General features: G+C 42.3%; 1 protein-coding gene across 2 annotated transcripts in view; it reads left to right on the forward strand.

Annotated features, from left to right (window-relative positions):
- Window positions 1-18,872, forward strand: part of ci (transcriptional activator cubitus interruptus) — a 145,834-nt gene that overhangs the window by 54,965 nt on the left and 71,997 nt on the right. Inside the window, exon 1 of one of the 2 annotated variants that reach the window (XM_076620452.1) lies at window positions 13,606-13,683. The exons of the other annotated variant lie outside the window; for it this stretch is intronic. Coding sequence (XP_076476567.1) covers window positions 13,643-13,683 — 41 coding nt within the window. The 5' untranslated portion in view covers window positions 13,606-13,642. Of the gene's footprint in view, window positions 1-13,605; window positions 13,684-18,872 lie in introns of those variants that run through there. 2 annotated transcript variants of the gene reach the window in all.

The raw sequence follows: 18,872 nt of genomic DNA on the forward strand, positions 1-18,872 counted from the left end.
AAAAACCGACACTCCTAAAAACGCTAGCGTTACAGGCGAACCCAAAGCGGATGGCAGCTTCCACTGTATAAGAGACACAGGGAGAGGAAGGAACAAGTCAGCGAACCGACTCTGGTCACGCGCGGCAGCTGTAATCACGTCAGCGCGGTACCCAGACTCCCTTGATTGGACCGTCCATCGGTCCACCGTGTTTCTTCCTCTGTCTTCCAGATCCGTTCCCCTCTGTTCCTCCGTTCAAAGACACGGGAGGCCTCTCCTCCGTCTCTGTCCTCTAGGAACAGACACTCACCCCATTTCTCCAAGACTTGCCCTTTCTTCGATTCCTTTTCTCCGTCTAGTCTAGTCGTCAGCGACTCGTCTCGTTTCATCTTCGTTGCATGTTCGTCGTTGTGTATCTTTTCCTCGGTGCTGTTCCCGGGTTTCGTGGAGCTTTGTGTGGTGGTGGAAGCCGTCGTGCACAAATGAGGTTGTCGCGTCAGCGCGTGCGTCCACGCTGCTGCGGGCCCAGCAGACGAGTGCCCCCACGATGTCGTGAGGGGACCGGGACGAGTTTTTTCGCCCGAGAATCGCTCTTCGTTTTGTCATTTCGCTCTGGCTTCCACCCCGCCTTCGCTCGATCATTGTTCTCGGAAGCAGCGCTGGACAAGGATGAGCTCGCCAGGGAACACTGCCAGGATGTAGGATGTTGCCACGATGGTTCACTTGATTCTTCTACATTTTTTTTCTTTTTTTCAGTGGTTTAGGGGAGCTTCGAGGGTGATGACCTGGGGGTTCGTCGGACAGTTGCTCCGGGTTTTGTCCTTTGGAAGCTGGATTGTTGTTTGGATTTTGTGGCTTTGGTACTGAGTGCAACAATACCAAATAGAACAGAAGAACAGTAGAACCATCGATCTCTCATTTGTACTTGAATATATTATATGTAGATTACGCGTGGAGCAAATACAAACATGTTTCTAGCTTAATAAAATTCAATAACGATTTTGTCGAAAATTTCTATGTGGTTCTAGTAAATGCGAAGGCAAAAAAGTTTCTACGATGAGACCAGTCAGTTTGACCGGTGTGGTAGCTCTAGCATTAAAATGATTCTCCGAGTTTGGTTAATAGAAATCGCGGAAGCTTATACTTGAGAGGAAAGTTTCCGATAGAATATTTATTACGTTTTACGAAAAGGGCAATCGGACAAGTGAAAATTGTATTTTCTAAAATTCTGCTAGAAACGCATCGAACCTTCTTCGAAAGACAATCGCGTTATCCGATCGAAATTGGTGTCGGTAGGAGCACGTAACACGCTGATATAATCAGTCAGCCGATTTCATGGTTACAGCTGTAGAGTGGGGAACGTCGAAAAGTCGTAAATAGTTGGTAAAAAATGACCTGAAACGCGCGATATTCACGCATACCGTGGATACCGAATACGGTGGTGCGCTACGACTTTATGACGGTCCACCATAAAACGTGAATACAAACGCTTCGAGGTTATTCGCTTGTATAAGTGTGTTAACATTTACACGACCGGTGGAGAAAACGTGAAAACGTACGGGACCGCCGCGCCGGACCACGAACAACTTTATTATTTTCGGGATGGTTACAACATCGACGACGTTCCTGGTTCTTCCTCGATACTCGTGTGGACAAAAGGTTCGAGATAATGCGACGCTGTTGTGCAACGGAATCATTGTTATCCGTTTTACGCCGGTGTAGAGATTGTGTTTCGACCTGCTGGTTATTCCACTCGTTGGGTAATCCCGATGTTCGACAGAATCGCTTAACGAAGCGTTGTATCTGTATACAGGGTTATTGGCGTGTTTTAGATTGTCGAGTGATTTGGTATTTATGATGTTGGAATTTAGAAGAAACTTTTAGATCTGTCAGATCCAAATCTACGACATTTCATCGAGTTTGTTAGATTTACATTCAATGGTTTGTTAATAATTCGTTTGCCGTTAACCGCTTGACGCGTACACCTGTAGCTTTTACAATGAGCGTGGCCAATTTCATCGTTGATTAATAGATTGCTTGTTATAGCGATTGATCGAAGATAGATCCGATAATAAATTTACGAAAGATATATTTCATAAAAATCACATTTTTGTGATTGGTTCTTGTTACGAAAGGTCAGCAGTATATATATTTCATCGACTTTATTTTATTTACAGTACGTAATACAATATCGTAATTAATTTTATTACGTCATATTAGTTAATTCCATCAAGATAAATCATTTGCTCTCTGACAAGTTAAGTACTACTTGTATAATTGAGAAATTTGTAAGAAGCGAAACTGGCTAGTTCCATTTACGAGTGGCTTGACTACTTTTATCTTAACAACAGATTGTGTTGCACGATCTTGCTCATGTAAACCAGACAATGGCCCACATGACATGCCTATCTCATAGTCATCTTTGAATTTAGAAACTACACTACTGCGACATTCTCCGCACAAACATTTCATACAAGACACAACTCAGTATGTTTAATTGACGTTAAACTCGACACACGTAGAAATTTAGAGCTTGCCATGGCAATCATCCGACGACAGGTAGATAAAACGGAGGAACGGGTGGTCGCTCCCATTCCCTGCAAATTGGTTAAATTGCCACGTTACATTCCGCAAGCCGATTCCCTGTAACCGATCGACTTTTTACCGAACCGAACCCAGCCCGTCATAAGAAAGACATTGTACGCCTCTTCTCCTTTCTATTCCCTGCCATCTTCAACGGACAAAGAGAACCGCGTTTTCGTATGTTTCATCCGCGTTCACCAGCGTTTCCACATTCCTCGTCGCATAAACAACGCGAATAAATGCAGCTACCTACAATTTACAAAAAATACAGAAAAAAAATTGTTCTTCTAATTTCTCTACGTTGAAACTCATTTTTCGCTGTTCGCGCGCGCCGAGCCTATATCAAAGAATTAGAATAAATTAGAATCGTCGTCATCCATGCGAACGCGCCTACTTGTTTCAACAGATGCACTTCATTCGTCGTAGCGACCAGCTTACGCAGGAATTCATGTGTTTTTTGTATTGTATCGTCGTCGACCTGTTGTCTAATAGCACTAACTATCCACTACAATGTTATTAAAAACTTTTTTTCTATTACTAAATTTCTTTTTCTATTTGTAACCATCTCTGAGTTTGCTTTTAAGGGATCGAATTTCGGAGGGTGATTTTACCCCTTAAACTCGTGTTATCGTAGCTACCAAAAAATACGTATCTGATATTTTTGGCTGTTCTTCAAGCCTATAACGTTTCACCCAAATCGACGCCGGTCCATTCGAGTTCTGTCCTTGTAAGTGTATACCACCGCTTTCATCTTGTCTTGTTTCGACGTTTGTCTCCTTCCAAACGTTGGCAATTATTAAATTCCCGCGTAAACGCGGCTTGTTTTCGACGTGGAGGTTAACAGGATGAAGCAGTTACATTTGCGTGCTACGATGGCGGAGTGGATTCGAAAATTGCGCACGAACCGCTCCCGTCTTGGAATTCGAGACGTTTGTCGAAGGAGGATGCCTGCCAGCGGGGAGCTTCTGACGAGTGAAAACGTGCCTTGGGATGTTGAGAAAGGGGGTAGGGTAACGAAGGGACGGGAGAGGAAAATGGCGTGGTTGGAATGGAAAGAGGTGAAAGGTTAAAGGTTGAATGGTAGCGTCGAGTATAAAGGGTGGGGGCTGGTTTTTGTTATCGGTTTCTTCTGTGAGATTTCTGTGTAGCATCATTCATTGGGATTATAATTCATATTAGGAAGAGAAGGAAATTTCTCTTTATACGTCCATACATATATCGTTAATTGGAAGAGAAAGCTTGAGGAAAAAATTATGACACGTTTATCCTAACGAATAATCGACTTTTACGGTTAATTTTTGCAGATATCTCAAAACCGACGAGTTCCACACGAGCTAGACACGTCACTCTGTTAACAAATCAACTATATACTTCTTTTGGGGATAAAGAGTTTAATTGCTTAAAAGATCGCTAAATTGTAACAGAGTGTGCGGAAATCTGTTCGAGTATCAAAATTTTGATCCCCTAAGCGCCATTCATCTTTGCCTCTGGCCTCCAAATATCTCCATCATTCAATTCGCAAGTATTAAACCTCCGCGAGTAACCACAAAGAAACTACCAGTGAAGGGAAGGAAAACAGTAATTATCTTAGAAAAAAGTATCAAAAACGAGCGAGGGAGGCACTGGAAAGGCCGAGAGACTTAGTAAGACGAGTATGTATTATGCTTAAACGCGAGATTGTGCCTCATTACCGGCACGCAGCTGCTTACAGGCTAATAAGCCGTCACAGCTTCTGTGCAAACGCGTCCCGATGCAAATGTTACCTCTTCGAGGACGCACACAGCGGCCAGGTTCGATGAAAGAGGGAAGAATAGGAGAATGGGTTGCGAAAGAGAAGGAAGAAAGAGGCAAAGGGAATGCACAGACGGCAGCTTCCCAGCGAAAAGGTTCAGGTAACGCGGTAGATCCACGCTGAGGAGGTAACTTTTACGATAGGAAGAGTCGGTCTCTCGGGGATCGACGAGATCTCGCTGGTCGATCGAGCGACCGTATCTTCGATCGATGTCCCTATGCCGACGTCGCGGGACACTCGATCTCCTCTCGCGGTATTGTTTCGTGACTGTTGAGGTAAATTGGGATAAACGTCCGGGTGAAAGTATCGGAGCCGATCGAGTTCGTTGAGATTCGATTCGAGATCTCTATACGATGCTTCACATGCTGGATGTAGCTGTTAATGAGTGAAATTGCGTGTTAGCAAATGGTTTCCAGCTTTTTTCTTCGTCTTTCCGTGTATTTGGAAATTTTGTTTGATTTTTATTAGAAAAGCTGTATCTTTGTGAAAAGTCACATTTCAGACACTACGTCGTTATTGTGATAGTTAATACGTAGATGATTGGTCAAGGTATGAAATCTCAGACTTGTTGTTCTTACAATTGTGGAACATGTGCACGTTGCTTTCAATTAGTAAGATGGAATCATTGTTGATTCATTTTGTTTGTATTACATCGTTGTCTGTGGGTAATTTATGGCATAGAGTATATCACACGTTGGAAGCTCTAATATTAGAAAGATATTATATCTGATAATTTATACTTTTGTAATATACATAGAACTGCGGACGTCTCATGCTTCAAACAGCATACATTAAGCAACAATATCGCACAGATCAGCCTACATAAAACTATTAAAGAAAAGCATTAATAAAAATTGTTGAGTCTTTGGATCTTAAGTTTCAATTGAGGTACTTTAAGGAAATTTAAACTATTAACAATCATATGTTCCACGTAGAAGACATTAAAAGTTCAACACCAAACTCAATGGTAAACACTAGTACTCACGCTTCGATAAATTCAACTCCTTAACTCAAACCAACAACTTCGCTTCCAACACTCTCCACACCCAGTCCACTGAAATCACCCTTTTACAAACCACACCGTACACTCATCCCAAAATTCACCTCGACAGACGCTTCAATACCGATGCCTCAATACCGATGATCTACTTTCTCGTAACACTCGTTCCAACGCCCACGCGATCTTCAGGGTCGTAGATCGCTTAGAAAGGGGGCAGGGGGAGCGGCGAGGGCGTAGGAGGTGCGCGTTATCCCGAAAGTTTAGTGGCTGGCACGAGGCAGAGCACTGGAAACCGGTAGTAAAGTTATTCAGAGGGCAGCCAGCAGGAAGATAAGCGGGCAAAGGAAGAAGAAAGGAGGAAGATGGAGGCAGAAGGCGGCCGGGTATCCGAGTACCCGAACAGATCTTCACAGATAAGGGCGGAAGGTGTAACTTACTAGGCCCGTTGTATACCTCGATACATCGTGCCTTTATATATCCCCGCGTCCTCCCGTTACATGCCCTTCTCTGTATTCTTCCTTTCTGCTCTCCCTTTCGCCCGACCCTTTTCTCTCGCGCCAACCCTCTTCCTTCTTTCTTAGCTGTTTTGCTTCGCGAACCTCCATGCTTCGTGAGCATCACGTACTTCGTAAACTTCACGAATGTGTACATTATCTGTTGTTGTTATTATTTATGGAAAATAAGTGGAAGAATCGATATGTAGAATTTGTGTTTATTTGGTGTGAAGAAATTTGGTGTGAATTTTTAGGTATTTACAAGTAGATATGGTAATCTTTTAATTACCCTGTTTGGAGATATATACACTCTTGCGTTAATGTTTCATTTTATTCAAAATTTCCTATAACGATAATTTTCTTCCTTGTATCATTTTCCCCCTTGAGCCTTTTAATGACACACGGAGCTAGGATTATCTTCTTAATTCTACCTTTGTTGATTCTTCGATTATTACCTGATATTAATTTGACGTTAATGATACAGACGATGATAAACATTTCTTATACTTCCATAGATCTTCGTGTAAAAGCTTTTCTAAGGTAGTAGAATTGTAAATTACTTATTAGAGAAAGATTTCAAGTGATTGTACTTAATACATTAATCGTTGGATTTTATGGAACACGTAGGGATTTTCGACAAGTTTCTGTATAAAATATGTCTAAATGTATGGTATATCGAATGTGGATATAGGTGTGTACGTGACGTGGAAACGCAGAGAAGCGAGAGGAGGCTGGTCGCCGATCGTGGAACGTATAAGAAGCTCCGAAATATGCTGCCGCATGCCGGCCGGTTCCACGAACACAAAATAAAGACAATGGACAAGTCTTTAGCCCGCTCTTGCCGCTTAGGTCGCGGTTCGAACGTTCGTCCTCGATAGCCGCCTCGCTTTCTTATGTGGACGGAGAATCAAGTCCACGTTCGATTCTCCATCCATCGTGTTGGCATCGTGTCTTCCTCCAAGAAGTCGGTTTGAAATAGCTTGTTCCTCTGGAGAATTCAATTTTCGAAAGAGTTGAAACTGGTTTGTGAATCAGAAACCAATAGGACTGTTTTTGTTCAGAAATGTCGGGAAATTATAGTTAATTATGGAAATAATTAACTTTTTAGTTTAGCATCCATTTTTTAATGATACAAGATGGCTGTGGTATTTAATTTCTTAAAAAAGCAATTAAATAAACAATACCATTTTATTATACTTACAATAGATTGACGTCTTTCCTTTTGAAAGAATAGTTTCATTGTCATATTTTATCTTTTTACTAATCGATTATTATCGAAACAATTTTTGTTTATTTTTATCTACTTACACATAAACTCCAACTCTTAAACTTTTATAAAAAGATCCCAATAAAATTGAGAAATTGTCTCAAAACTCCTTAATTTCCCTAGAGGTGGGACGTAGAAGTCTATGAAAAAGGTGGTTGAACCATGTAAAATGGAAATTCTCCTGAACGAATATATTGAAACCTAGGATTATCAACATGGCAAATGGGACGGAAGAAATATTGGAAAGTCGATGGAAGATGTGGACTGCGTTGTGTCTGCGGTTCTCCCCTGGCCGGATAGATCTTCACGAAGGAGCCAAAACGGCTCGTTCGAGATTTAACGCCTCAATTACGAATTCATCGCCGGAGGCAGTTCGGCCAGTGATGGGATGAAGACGATTTCAACCGCCTCGGAACACGAACGCTGCCGAATATATTGAACACCTTGCAACATTTTAAAGGGCTCTGGCTGCGTGTATCTCGTACGCCGTAAGTTCCTCCTGACAGCCGGACCGCCGTAAAACATTCGAACGAAACAATAATAAACGGGTCTGGTATTTCGTTCGCGTCAAGAGCCTCGCTTTCTTGCTGTCTTCGGGGGAAGAAGAATTGCGAGAGGGAGTTTCATGGCAAATCGAGGATACACTCTGGTTCCTATACCCCGCCCTCTATCTTCATCTTTCTCTTAACATTCTCTTAAAACCTTGTATAAATCCCTTTAATTTATATAACATTTTCTCAATTAAATGAGAGTTTCCTTCGAGTCTCATATTATACAGAAAATTTTGCCGAGAAAGATGGAAACTTCAGACACGATTGAAGACCAGTTGCCACGAATCCGAAAAGAATGGAACACGCGAGAAAATTATAATTTTCTCCGATAATCGATATTTTAATTTTCCAAGCTCTAAGATCTTCCCGGAAGTTCGAAATTTTTTGTCAATCAATTGTTAATTTTCCGAACTCTGAAATATTCACAGAATTGCATCGAACAGAATTGTAAATTTTCGCAAAATTCTGCCATTTGTTCCATCTGAAACAGGAAAGAGGAATTTTAGTTTTCAATGATCTACCTAGCGCGAAACTAAACAGTTACGATTACGATATTCTGTTCGATTAATAATCTGTCGATTAAAAATTAATAGAGCGGGGGGAAGAAACCAGATCGAGTCGTGAGCCCGGCTTTACTTTGACAAGGGAGAGCCACCCTTTTTCCTAGAGCTTCGACTAGATTACGATCTCGAAACGTTCCCGCAATTTGCATGGGGTGTAGGTTTTCGGGATTAGAAACGCACACAGAACCGTGAACGAGCGTTTTTCGTGGCCGAAACCGGCCGATGCTCTCACAGCTCAGAAACGTATGCGTGCGGTGTATGGGAACGAATTCACGGCTCTCTTAATACTCTTGCTAAGACGATTTATCCTCGACGCCTCGATCGGCGCGAGCAAGAAAACAAGAGGACGAACACGGCCATTCCGGCTGGCTACGACGTTGCAAGAGAGGAACGCGTTTCTGAGGTATCGTTTGCTTTCTCTGGTACTTAGGTGTGGTTTCTTCGAATCAATAAGTTAGATTGACTATCTAGATATTTGTTTAGAGGGATTTTAGTGTTAAAAGGGGTTGAGAGTATGGTTGGATTTATTCTATAAATAAAATAACATATTATTTTATCAACTTTAAAGTACCGAAGTTCCCCGTAATTGGAGGCTCGATTTTAAAAATTAATTTCTAAAAAATCAGTTGAACCTGCTTTGAGATTATCATTTTTCTATATCCACCGAATTCCACCAAGTTCCGTAAATTCTGCCTAAATTCAAATGGAAATGGAATTCTCACTACATGGAAGGAGTTTATCATTGTATCACTTTGCACGACACGTTACACGTTAAATTTAGGGAGACATTCCCATTGAAAAGACTCACCTGCGTTGTATGCGCAACCACCGTGACACGAACGTTTCTCAATAAAAGAGGAAACGCAGAGTGCAAATTAAATGAAAAAATTAAAAGAATTAAAAAGAATTCTTTCCTCCGCGTCTGTCCAACTTCCACATCGAATCCCAGAAGGTACTCTCGTCGAAAAAAGTCAGCCGCTCCGCGCGTGCAGTCGCCACGACGTACAAATTTTTTAATAGAAAGACTAGTGCGAAGGTGTCTTACAAAATTCTTTTAAAGCTCGACCCCTGAATCGGGTACCAGAAGACCCTCTCGCCTAAAAAAAACACCTGCGCTGCTTGTGCGAACACCGCGACTCCGATTCGACCTTGGTCATCCCCGACAATTAAGCAGAGAGACAGATGGCCGAGAGGTTGACGCTCGTTACACGCGTGTTCCTCTCTCGCGGAGAGGAGGATCACGTGCTCGATCTCCGCGAACCGAGCATCTGCCGAAATAACGACTTAATTTGCCGGGGACTCGGTTAGCCCGCAGCCAAGGTGGCGGATTGGCTTGGCCTGGGTCCTCTGATGCGTTTCTTAGAAATACGCCGTTCTCCAAAAGGCGTTCCTGAGTCACCGCCATGCTACCGTGCATGTGTGGATGTGGTAGAGACTGGCTTCTTTCGGTAGAAATTCGAGATTAAAATCTCCCGCGAGGCCATGTTCTGACGTGCCTCGATGCCAAGGACATCGAGGAGGCGCTCGTGAACTATCATCCGCAGCCGCCCATTAATTTCTATGCCCGCTTTCGTTACACGCTACCGGGACGTGTCTCGTTACACTGGCTATTTCCACCGGCTGGCATCTCCTCGCGAGGATTATTATGTTGTTCCTATCAAACTGTGTGCTGGCGGTATCTCGAGACCGCGGGCAGTTTGATAACGGAACGGGTTAACGCGTTGTACAGTTCCAGAAGGGAAACGAGAAAATCGTGTTGGCGATCACGTGGCTGTAGGTAGGAATGGTGTGTAACGTTTCACTGTGGCAGAAGTGTGCAGTGGTATTTGATAGCATTAGATAATATTTGAACAGTTTCGTAATTGACGAATTTGCCGGGTTTCGTCTTGGAGGATTTTTTTGGGAAGTTTTGTAACGGAGAGATGGAGACTTACTGGAAGTTTCATTAGGTAGCACGGTCGAAAAGATGCGAGGAATTTTGCTTTGGGCAAATTGCGTAGTGGTAGAATTTAGGAAGTTTTGTAATTAATGAGCTACACAGTGTAGAAATCTGGGACGTTTTATAGCGTGGTAGATGCTGAAGAGGTTTTTTGAAAGTTGTTAAAACCGCAAGAGGTTGCGTGGGACTTTACCGCCAGGGAAGCTGAGTAGTGCAGAAATTTGAGAGATTCTGGAAAGTTTTATAGCAGATGAATTTGGAAGATCGTATCCACATACAGGTGTTATGCTACATATTTTATTATTAAAATAAATGTTGATTTTAATGTTTTAAAATTCCTCGACGAAAGGACTATCAGTGTAACGAAATTATCCGTCGGCTGGTAAAAATATTTTTAAAAGGCATCGGCCATATGATACGTGGCGTCAGGTGTTCTCCGTAAAAAAGTCCAAGTCTCGAGACGATAAGCGTAGGGACGTAGCTGTCTACGGAAGAAGCCAATTTTAGGAGATCTTCCGTTCGAAAATTCGACGATCGTCAAAATCCAATAAATACTTTTGGCCTATAATTTAGCTTGCGCGTTCTAATGTCGAGAAACAATATTATTTTGCGCTTTTTCATCTTTCCATCGTATATTTTCGGTCGGATTAGCTAATAATAATTGACCTTGCTCCTTTTTCTGTTTTAGGTGAGTATCCTGTGTTTCTAGTGGTTCAGTAGGTTACGGTGTTTCGAAGTAGCTGTGGTGAGTACCCCGAAGCTAAATAGCTCTATAATCGACGACTTTAAACGTCACAACGAACGAAGACAAACACGTCAGAAACGAATGATAAAACATTTCGAATTCCATGACTAATCTATTACAACTAATTACAAATCATAACTCAGTACCAAGTATCTGAAATCACAAGTAACTTAAAAATATTTAATACGAACTAATAACTGACTTTTAGGCATGTTGTTCAATCCACAGGAAGTTTATTTGGACTTAACTATCTCTTGGAGACATTAAATGACTCCCCTCCTCCGCCCTCCCCAAAAAACCCTAATACAATAATCATCCGCGAAATTCCTATGGAAGATTCGCGATCAGTTTATACGGTGGCCATTCTCCTTCCGTTCGCCGGTGGTTTCCGGTTGTAATCCTGGTCGCGTACGCTCGCATCCCTCGGCGTGCACGCGCACGATAATCCTTTATCGCTAAAGAGCCGGAGAATCGTAGGCAGATACGAATGCGATTTTCAGAACCTGTTATGGTCGTTCCGGGGCCCTCCAAGGTGGTCTACAATTGCAGTAATAACTCAATTATCCTCTCTGGGGTCCCGGTATACCCGCCTATCTGCCTCTTTTACTCTCAAATCTCTCACTCGGCCTCCTCCCCACAACCCTCTATCCTCTTTGCTCGAGCGAAACCGCTGTTTAACCCTCTCGTTCCCCTCGTGGTCGCGGTTTCTTCCTGCTTTTATCTCGATCCCTCGACCTACCCCCTTTCTCTCCACTTCCCCCATTCCGAACGTTGCTGCGCGATGGCCACCTCCCTGTGCAGCGTAATAATCCCTTCGATCCCATCACGATCTCTCCGTCCACATATTATTAGGAGCTGCGAGGGTATAGCCGCGCGCAGCAGAAATCGACCAACCGCCCCGCAAGAAATCGTAACGAAATCGTACAATTAGTTCGAACGATTGCCCCGCCAGTGATGACTTCTTTCGTTGCTCGCGGCTTCCACCACCAATGGCGATGCGTTCGTTGTGTTCCTTTCAGGCAAACGCGTTTCGTGGTTCCACGGCACGAGTGGATCGATTTACGTACAGTGACTACGAAGCATATCGGTGCATACTCTTGTTTTCCAACGAAGAGTTTTTTCTTTTATCGCGAGTGAAGAGGGAAGTTTTAGAATTATCCTGCGAGTAGAAAATATGTCACTACTCTTTTATTTGAACGACTCGATTGTATGAGAAGGATGCAACGAAAAGTGAACTTTACAATTATCTCAGGCACTTTTTTTTATCAGTCCTTTATACGAATAACGCGGGGTATTGTTAAGATTTTTAAACGATGCAACGAAAGCTGCAGACCAACGCCGATTGTGGCGAAATCGCATACTACAAGATCCATCGTAAAAAGCGACACATACAAAGTATCTACGAAAAGCATCAGGCGATACTCGAGAGCGTCGTCATCCTCGACAGCTTCACTGCCAACATTTCAACGATCCTGCTCTTAAGTAGCCATCAACCCTCGGCTGGCGTTCTCTACAGGCACCTCGCGTTAATCGCGAATATCTCAAGCTCAGCGGGTTCCAACATGGCCGCATGAATCACCGGAATCCCCATCAACCCTGCCCGGCGGATGTCGTTGAATACTCGCGGCTCGCAAGCGTCGCATACGAACGTAATAAAGCGCGTTTCGAGAGAGGACATACCGAAAGGGATCGAGAATACGAAGGAAAATATCGAGAAAAAGAGACGAGAAGAAACGCGTGTATGTATGTATGACCGCGTGCCAGAGGCAACAACGTGGTCCAGTCCGAGGGGGTTAAGCCAAAGCCCCATCGATCATGGGATCCAGCAAGTCCACGATCCCATGACTCTGGACCGTAAAGCCCCGTAAGACCCGCGACGCGAGTCGAACGAGACGAAAAAGGGACGGAAACCGGGTAAGGTGGAAAAGAGACGACTTTTGTACATTACCGATCAAAAGTTTGGAATTATTTTTTCAATTGCAGACGACTGCGAAAATCACCCCTCAGCGTGTTATGTGTTTAATTTAATTTCAATTTCTATTCAATATATGTTTCATGTTTTTTAAGACAAGGTATTCGTTATATTTCGTTCATCTTATTGTGTGATTATATCGCAGGGTAGCTACGTATATTGAATTAAATTATAAAGCGAATTTTATTATTGAGCTGAAACTTTATATCCTTATGTTCTATACGCTATATGGAGATAGAACCGACTAATTTTCATTCAACAATACGTCGAGAGACGTCACATTTTTATAATACTCTAACCTGAGTTTTTCTACTAAATTTCGCAGTGCAGTGTAATTGTTGAAATTTCTAAATAACGGAGATACTTGAATCAACCCTTCTAATCAACAAAAATTCCAATCTAATTTTTTCCAGAAGATTCGTCGATCGTTGAACGCAGATAGTGAAAATTTTCCAAGAAATTTCGCAATTCAACGTAATTCTTGCAATTCTCAGTAACAGAGATACCTAATCTTTATCTACGATGTTTCAGAATTCAGCATGATTCTAGCCAACAGGAATTCCAGTTTAACTTTGTCTATAAAACTTTTGAATTTTTATAAAACACGTAGTAAAATTCGAAACTTTTGGCTGGTAGTGTAGGTGAAAAGAAGACACGCGCGTTGCGTCGTGAAGCGGGTAGTGGCCGAGCGAGAGGATAGAGAGGAGAAGAGCGAGTTTCAGACCCCATAACCGTGAACTCTGCACGCCGTGGCTTTATGGCGGTACGACGACGTGGAATTACCCCCGTCGTAAGCAGGTATATACTTAAATCTCACGCTCATGCACGTAAGTCGCGCACGAAATTGCACACGGCCGATCGAGATTGTGGAAAAGCCTGAAACTCCTCGATGAGCGCGACTAACGGCGCGGTCGCGCGCGCCACGCCACGCCGCGCCGCGCCGCCTCCATAGAAGACCCCACGGGGGTGTGCCGTGATTTACCATTGGGAACGGTGCCTGGGGCCATGGCTTTTATGCGCGCCGCTGTTTTTGATGGGTTCGCGTGCACTCCGCGGAACCTATGCGACAGATACTTGACTCGGAGAAATATCGAGTTGCCCGACTCTGGGCAATTTGCTGTTTATGGGAGACGCGAGATGGAGATTGTTTGCTTGTCATGGATGGGAAAATGAACGTCTCAGATCGAAGAGAAAATTGGTTGGGTATTTTGGGCACGAGATTTTTGAAATTTTACACGAAGGAATAAGAATGGATGATAGAAATAATAAGAATAGGAGTAAGGAATGGAAGTGAAGATTAAATAGTTCTTATGTTTCATTAATTTATAAGTAATTTGAGATTAAGAATTTGAAATATATACACGAAGATTACAAAGAAGAAACGTGCTTTCTTTTACAGAAAGTTGTTCGTATTACAGTATGTTCGGTCGGACTTTTTTCGTGATTTTACATATTCATCTAATTAATAACTTGGGTGGTAATAACACTAGAACCGCAACTTTGTGTAATTAATAGAGAGATAGAATTTTTCTCACAATATGTGTAAAAGAAGCAAGCTAGGAAGAACGAAGTCTTAATAATTCCATTCTTCTAACTTTATTAAAAGCAGAAATAATTTACATAGACGTTACATTAACAACTGATTAAGATGCATTCAATTATAACCGTCACTCACTGCTGCGAAGACAACGTAGTCAGCGCGACGGAACGAATAGAAGTGCCTTGGTGAATAAACGTGTTGCGGTAACAACGTAATTCGTTGAATTTGCGTCTCTCGCTGAACTCGTGTCGAGATAAATAATTCAATTAAGGACTTCTTTCTGGAAAGAACTGCAATTATCCAAAGAAATATTCATCGCAACATTTGATGGGAATAACCACGTTCGTAATCCTTAATTGAAATTCACCGAACGACGGTCGATACATAGTTAATGAATTACCTGTCGTTAGCAACGTGGTAGCGCAATGTTCAGTGAGAGTTCGTGTTCCTTCCTGTGAATTTGACGTTGTATTTCCTGCGATCACTTTTCGATCATTTACGCAAAGATAACTTTTATTTTTTTACATATTTATCTGTGTATTTACTTAGCAGGATCTTTTTAATATTTAAATGCGTTGCGAATAAAAGAAGGAAAACATTTAATCGCAAGAAATTAGCAGTAAATTTACAAATTTGCGTAAAATTAAGGCCAGGAGAATGTTATTACTAAATATTTTGCAAGGTTTAACTCATTAATATACTGCAGATTTTTATGCACTTATAAGACATCAAAGAATCCAGGAAAGTATAAAATATACATGATATATAAAAATAAAATAAATACATCCACGGTCCAATCATTGACCAATAACTCGGAAAAAGAAAACCTCGGAAGCTGAAACTTAAAATTGCCTAAAAAGCTCTATCTTAAATTCTCCGCTGTATCATGAAAGACATTACAAAAAAAGAAAAAAAAAGAAAACATTTATCGTCCGTTTTATCAAACGAAATATGATCACAAGCACCACCGGCGAAGGCTACAAGGCGTCTCGTGAAAATGCAATTAAACGCAATCGGAAATCGATTACTCACTGAGGAGCGATGGGCAACAGACTTGCAAATTATCGCCAAACATTTTATCTCCCCCTATCGTTACTCTCGAACGAGAGTCGAAGGGCACCCTCGCGATATTTAGAGCGCGACCGTGTAATCGAATTAACTCGAACACGAGCAGCCCGAAGGTCGGAGGCGAGAAACGCGGTTTTTCCTTGGAGTTTGGCTTTAATCTCGACGTACGATAAGCCCCATGCAAATTTAACGACGCCCATTAAGGGAGACATCACCGTGAGGCGCCTTAATGACAGTCCTTAAATCCTCAAGATCCGTTCTGCGTTATCTTCACGTTGGTAGAGGGGACAAGATCGTTTAAAACGATCGTCCCTGCCGCCGATAAGATCGGATTGTGATTCGTTGCGTTAATTGCTTACCATTTTTTCCTTATTTTTTCTCCTCTTTTCTCCAATGGTGTGTCTCTTCTGCTTTTTTCGCCGTGGCAAAGTTGCACGTTGGATGTGTCACGTTCTACAAGAGAAGATCCAAGATTGGAAGAATCGATAGGAAACTATAGAGCGAAACAGGATGTTTTTTAGGCTCGTAAATTCGCGAGCGGTGTTTTAATTGAGCGAAGTTTGAGGTTTACGAGTTTCGACGTCAGTATCTTCTTGTGAATGGTTTATGCGAATAGTTTGATGTCGTGTGGTTGCTAAGGAATGAACGTGGAATTTTTGTCATTTAGATTGGAGTAGATTTTATGAGTTATTGCATACAGGTCTAGTGTATACGTAGCTTCTATAGAAGATAAGAAATGCGCAGATATATCCAAGCAGAAATTTTAATTAGTTTGTTGCAAATTAAAACCCGAGATAAGATTCTCGTAAAATATACAAACGTCAATCGAAGAGCAGAGTATCCTCAAGAATGTAGAGTGCATACGTGTTTGCGTATAATTAAAGAGCGTATTCATTTCTGCCAAAGCAACAAATCCTAGTTTTACTTTTATACATTTCTTTTGTATAATTTTGTTGTATTTTACCTGTATTAATTTCCTAACCAGTAGACTTTGAAAATCAGTTATTCTTTTATCCTACATGACGTTTCATATGGGTACGTGGAATAGATAGAAGCAGTTTTCGTGTCGAACCTGGCTATACATATATTTTTAATATTTGAAGAACTAAAGATCAAATTGCTGGGATCACGAAACGGAACACGGTATATCATGGAATTACGACGTCAAGGAAATAGGGTTATAGGGGAGAAAGTTGTTGCACTTGTTTTACGAATTGCACGTAACAAAATATGCTATGGCACTTGTTAAACTTTTGGCCACTTAAAAAACAAAGCAATAGATTTGAAAGAATAGATTGAAAAAAATATTTTTCCATAAATCAGTAAGGAAAATGAATACATAAAACCACGAAACAATAGAATCATAACAAAGGTAAAGTTAGAAAGCTAAATTCTTTACAAAATATTCTTTTTTTCTTACGAAGATCACTAAAGATGAAATTAAATGCGTATAAATTCGAAGATGAATCGGGCAAATTCCTAACAGAAATAGTATTATTATTAATTATTGTTTTATTATTATATTATATCTCACGATCACAACTAATTTCCATCATATAAATCCTCAATTTAAAAACCTGGTATCGTCGAACACAACATTCCAATTTATCAGCAGAAGAGTCAAAATAACCTCCAAATCTGAAAATCACCCACGATCACATAATCTCCAAATTCTCCACTGAAGGATCGGCAATCCGACTTTCATCAAGTTCGAGAACGAGCCACGCTCCTCTTGGTTCATCTCCGTATGCACGGGATAAATGAGGACGCAGGCAGGAACCCTCTAATAAATACCGAGTTTCTCCATCACTGGCGTCTACCTTGCCTGCCACCCTCTCCAATCAGGCATCAGACACGATCCTTGGAGGTAGTCTACCAACCTTCCTTCCTTCCTTCCTTCCTTCCTTCCTTCCTTCCTTTCTTTCTTCCTTCCTTCTTTCCTTCCTTTCTTTCTTTCTTGCTTCCTTCCTATCCTCTCGATTCCTTTCCCTTTCTTCTTTTCTTTCTCCCTTGCCAAAGCAATCTTCCATCCCCGGAGTAAGACATTGAGGCACCTGCTAGAGTCCAGCTCAATCAGGGAGTATAGCGTGGCGGAGAGGAGGCAGAAGGCGGTAGTGGGAGAGCTTGCACGGTATACTGAGGGAACTGTATCCGGACGGGGCAGGGGCCCTCGACCGACTGGGTGGTCCTACCGCTTCAGTTGTGTTCCGACGCGCTTCAAGCCAACACTACGAACACTATTTCGATCCAAGCGTCGTGTCGTGTGCTCCTCTCGTCCAACGGCACCGCCAGAGCCAGACGACCGCCAAGGAATAAGCAGAGTCCTACCGGTTCCACGCAACCATTCGATCGTCGACGAGACACTGGATCGCCAGGTTTTGCTCCTGCTCCATCTAATCGATCCTCTAGGCGTCGAAAAAGTACGAGGAAAATAGGAGCTTCTATGGGAAATGTAACGTGTGCCGCGAGTTTAATCACGTCCGATACAGTTTGACGTTGTTTGATCATATTTGATGTCGTTTGACGTAGTTTGACGTAGTTTGACATTGACGTCAAGCGTGTACGAAGATTACATGGAGGTTGTGCGAGGAAGATTTACGATAGGAAGGATAGTTCGAGGATAAGTGCGGTTAAGAAGATATATATATATAATAATATATAAGTAATAGAAGAAGAGAGATTCGGAGGGATCGATTTCTAAGGAGCTGATTGGTGAAGTTGGAAAGTGTCGGAGGTAGAAAGCTCGTTCCGTGGGAGGAATCGTGTGGTGCAGGGGAACCGAGGGCGTCTGTCAGACTCGCGGACCTGTCAAGTCGAGGATTGGCTGACGTGATCGTTCAGATTGTTAATAGTCGGTGACGGCTCGTGGAACGTAGGAACTCCTCGTCGTTCCTCCAAGTTTCTCGTGTAAACCTACGGTTCAAACGATCCATTTAAATTCCATTTACAGATTCTTTGGATTACTCGAATTATACTCGTGTATATTCACTTTGGATTATCATTTGAACTGGGTTGTTCCCGTGAAAATGGTTTCACGAGGTAATTCGTAATTGGCGATTCGGTAAATCACAGGATCCAAAGAAATTGTTGTGGTGTGGGGCGACCGGTTTGTTTCTCCGTGAGACGATCGGCCGATGATCGGTTGCAGCTGGATAAACGACGAGATAATTCTTCGGCGGTGAAGTGAAACGATTCGATCGGAAGGTGCGAAGGAAGGAGATGGTATAAGGGACGATAACGACAAGGTGGCACGGGCTGTAATCAAATGCAGGTTTATTTAGAACGGACGCTTTGATAAAGTGGTTAGTGCGAAAGCGTGGATCGAGCCAATCATACCTGATTGCCCGGACGTGAGTTGTGCGAACAGAAAGAGAAAGAG

Source organism: Bombus vancouverensis, chromosome 8, assembly GCF_051014615.1.
Source record: "Bombus vancouverensis nearcticus chromosome 8, iyBomVanc1_principal, whole genome shotgun sequence".
In the NCBI taxonomy this organism is placed as follows: Eukaryota; Metazoa; Arthropoda; class Insecta; order Hymenoptera; family Apidae; genus Bombus; species Bombus vancouverensis.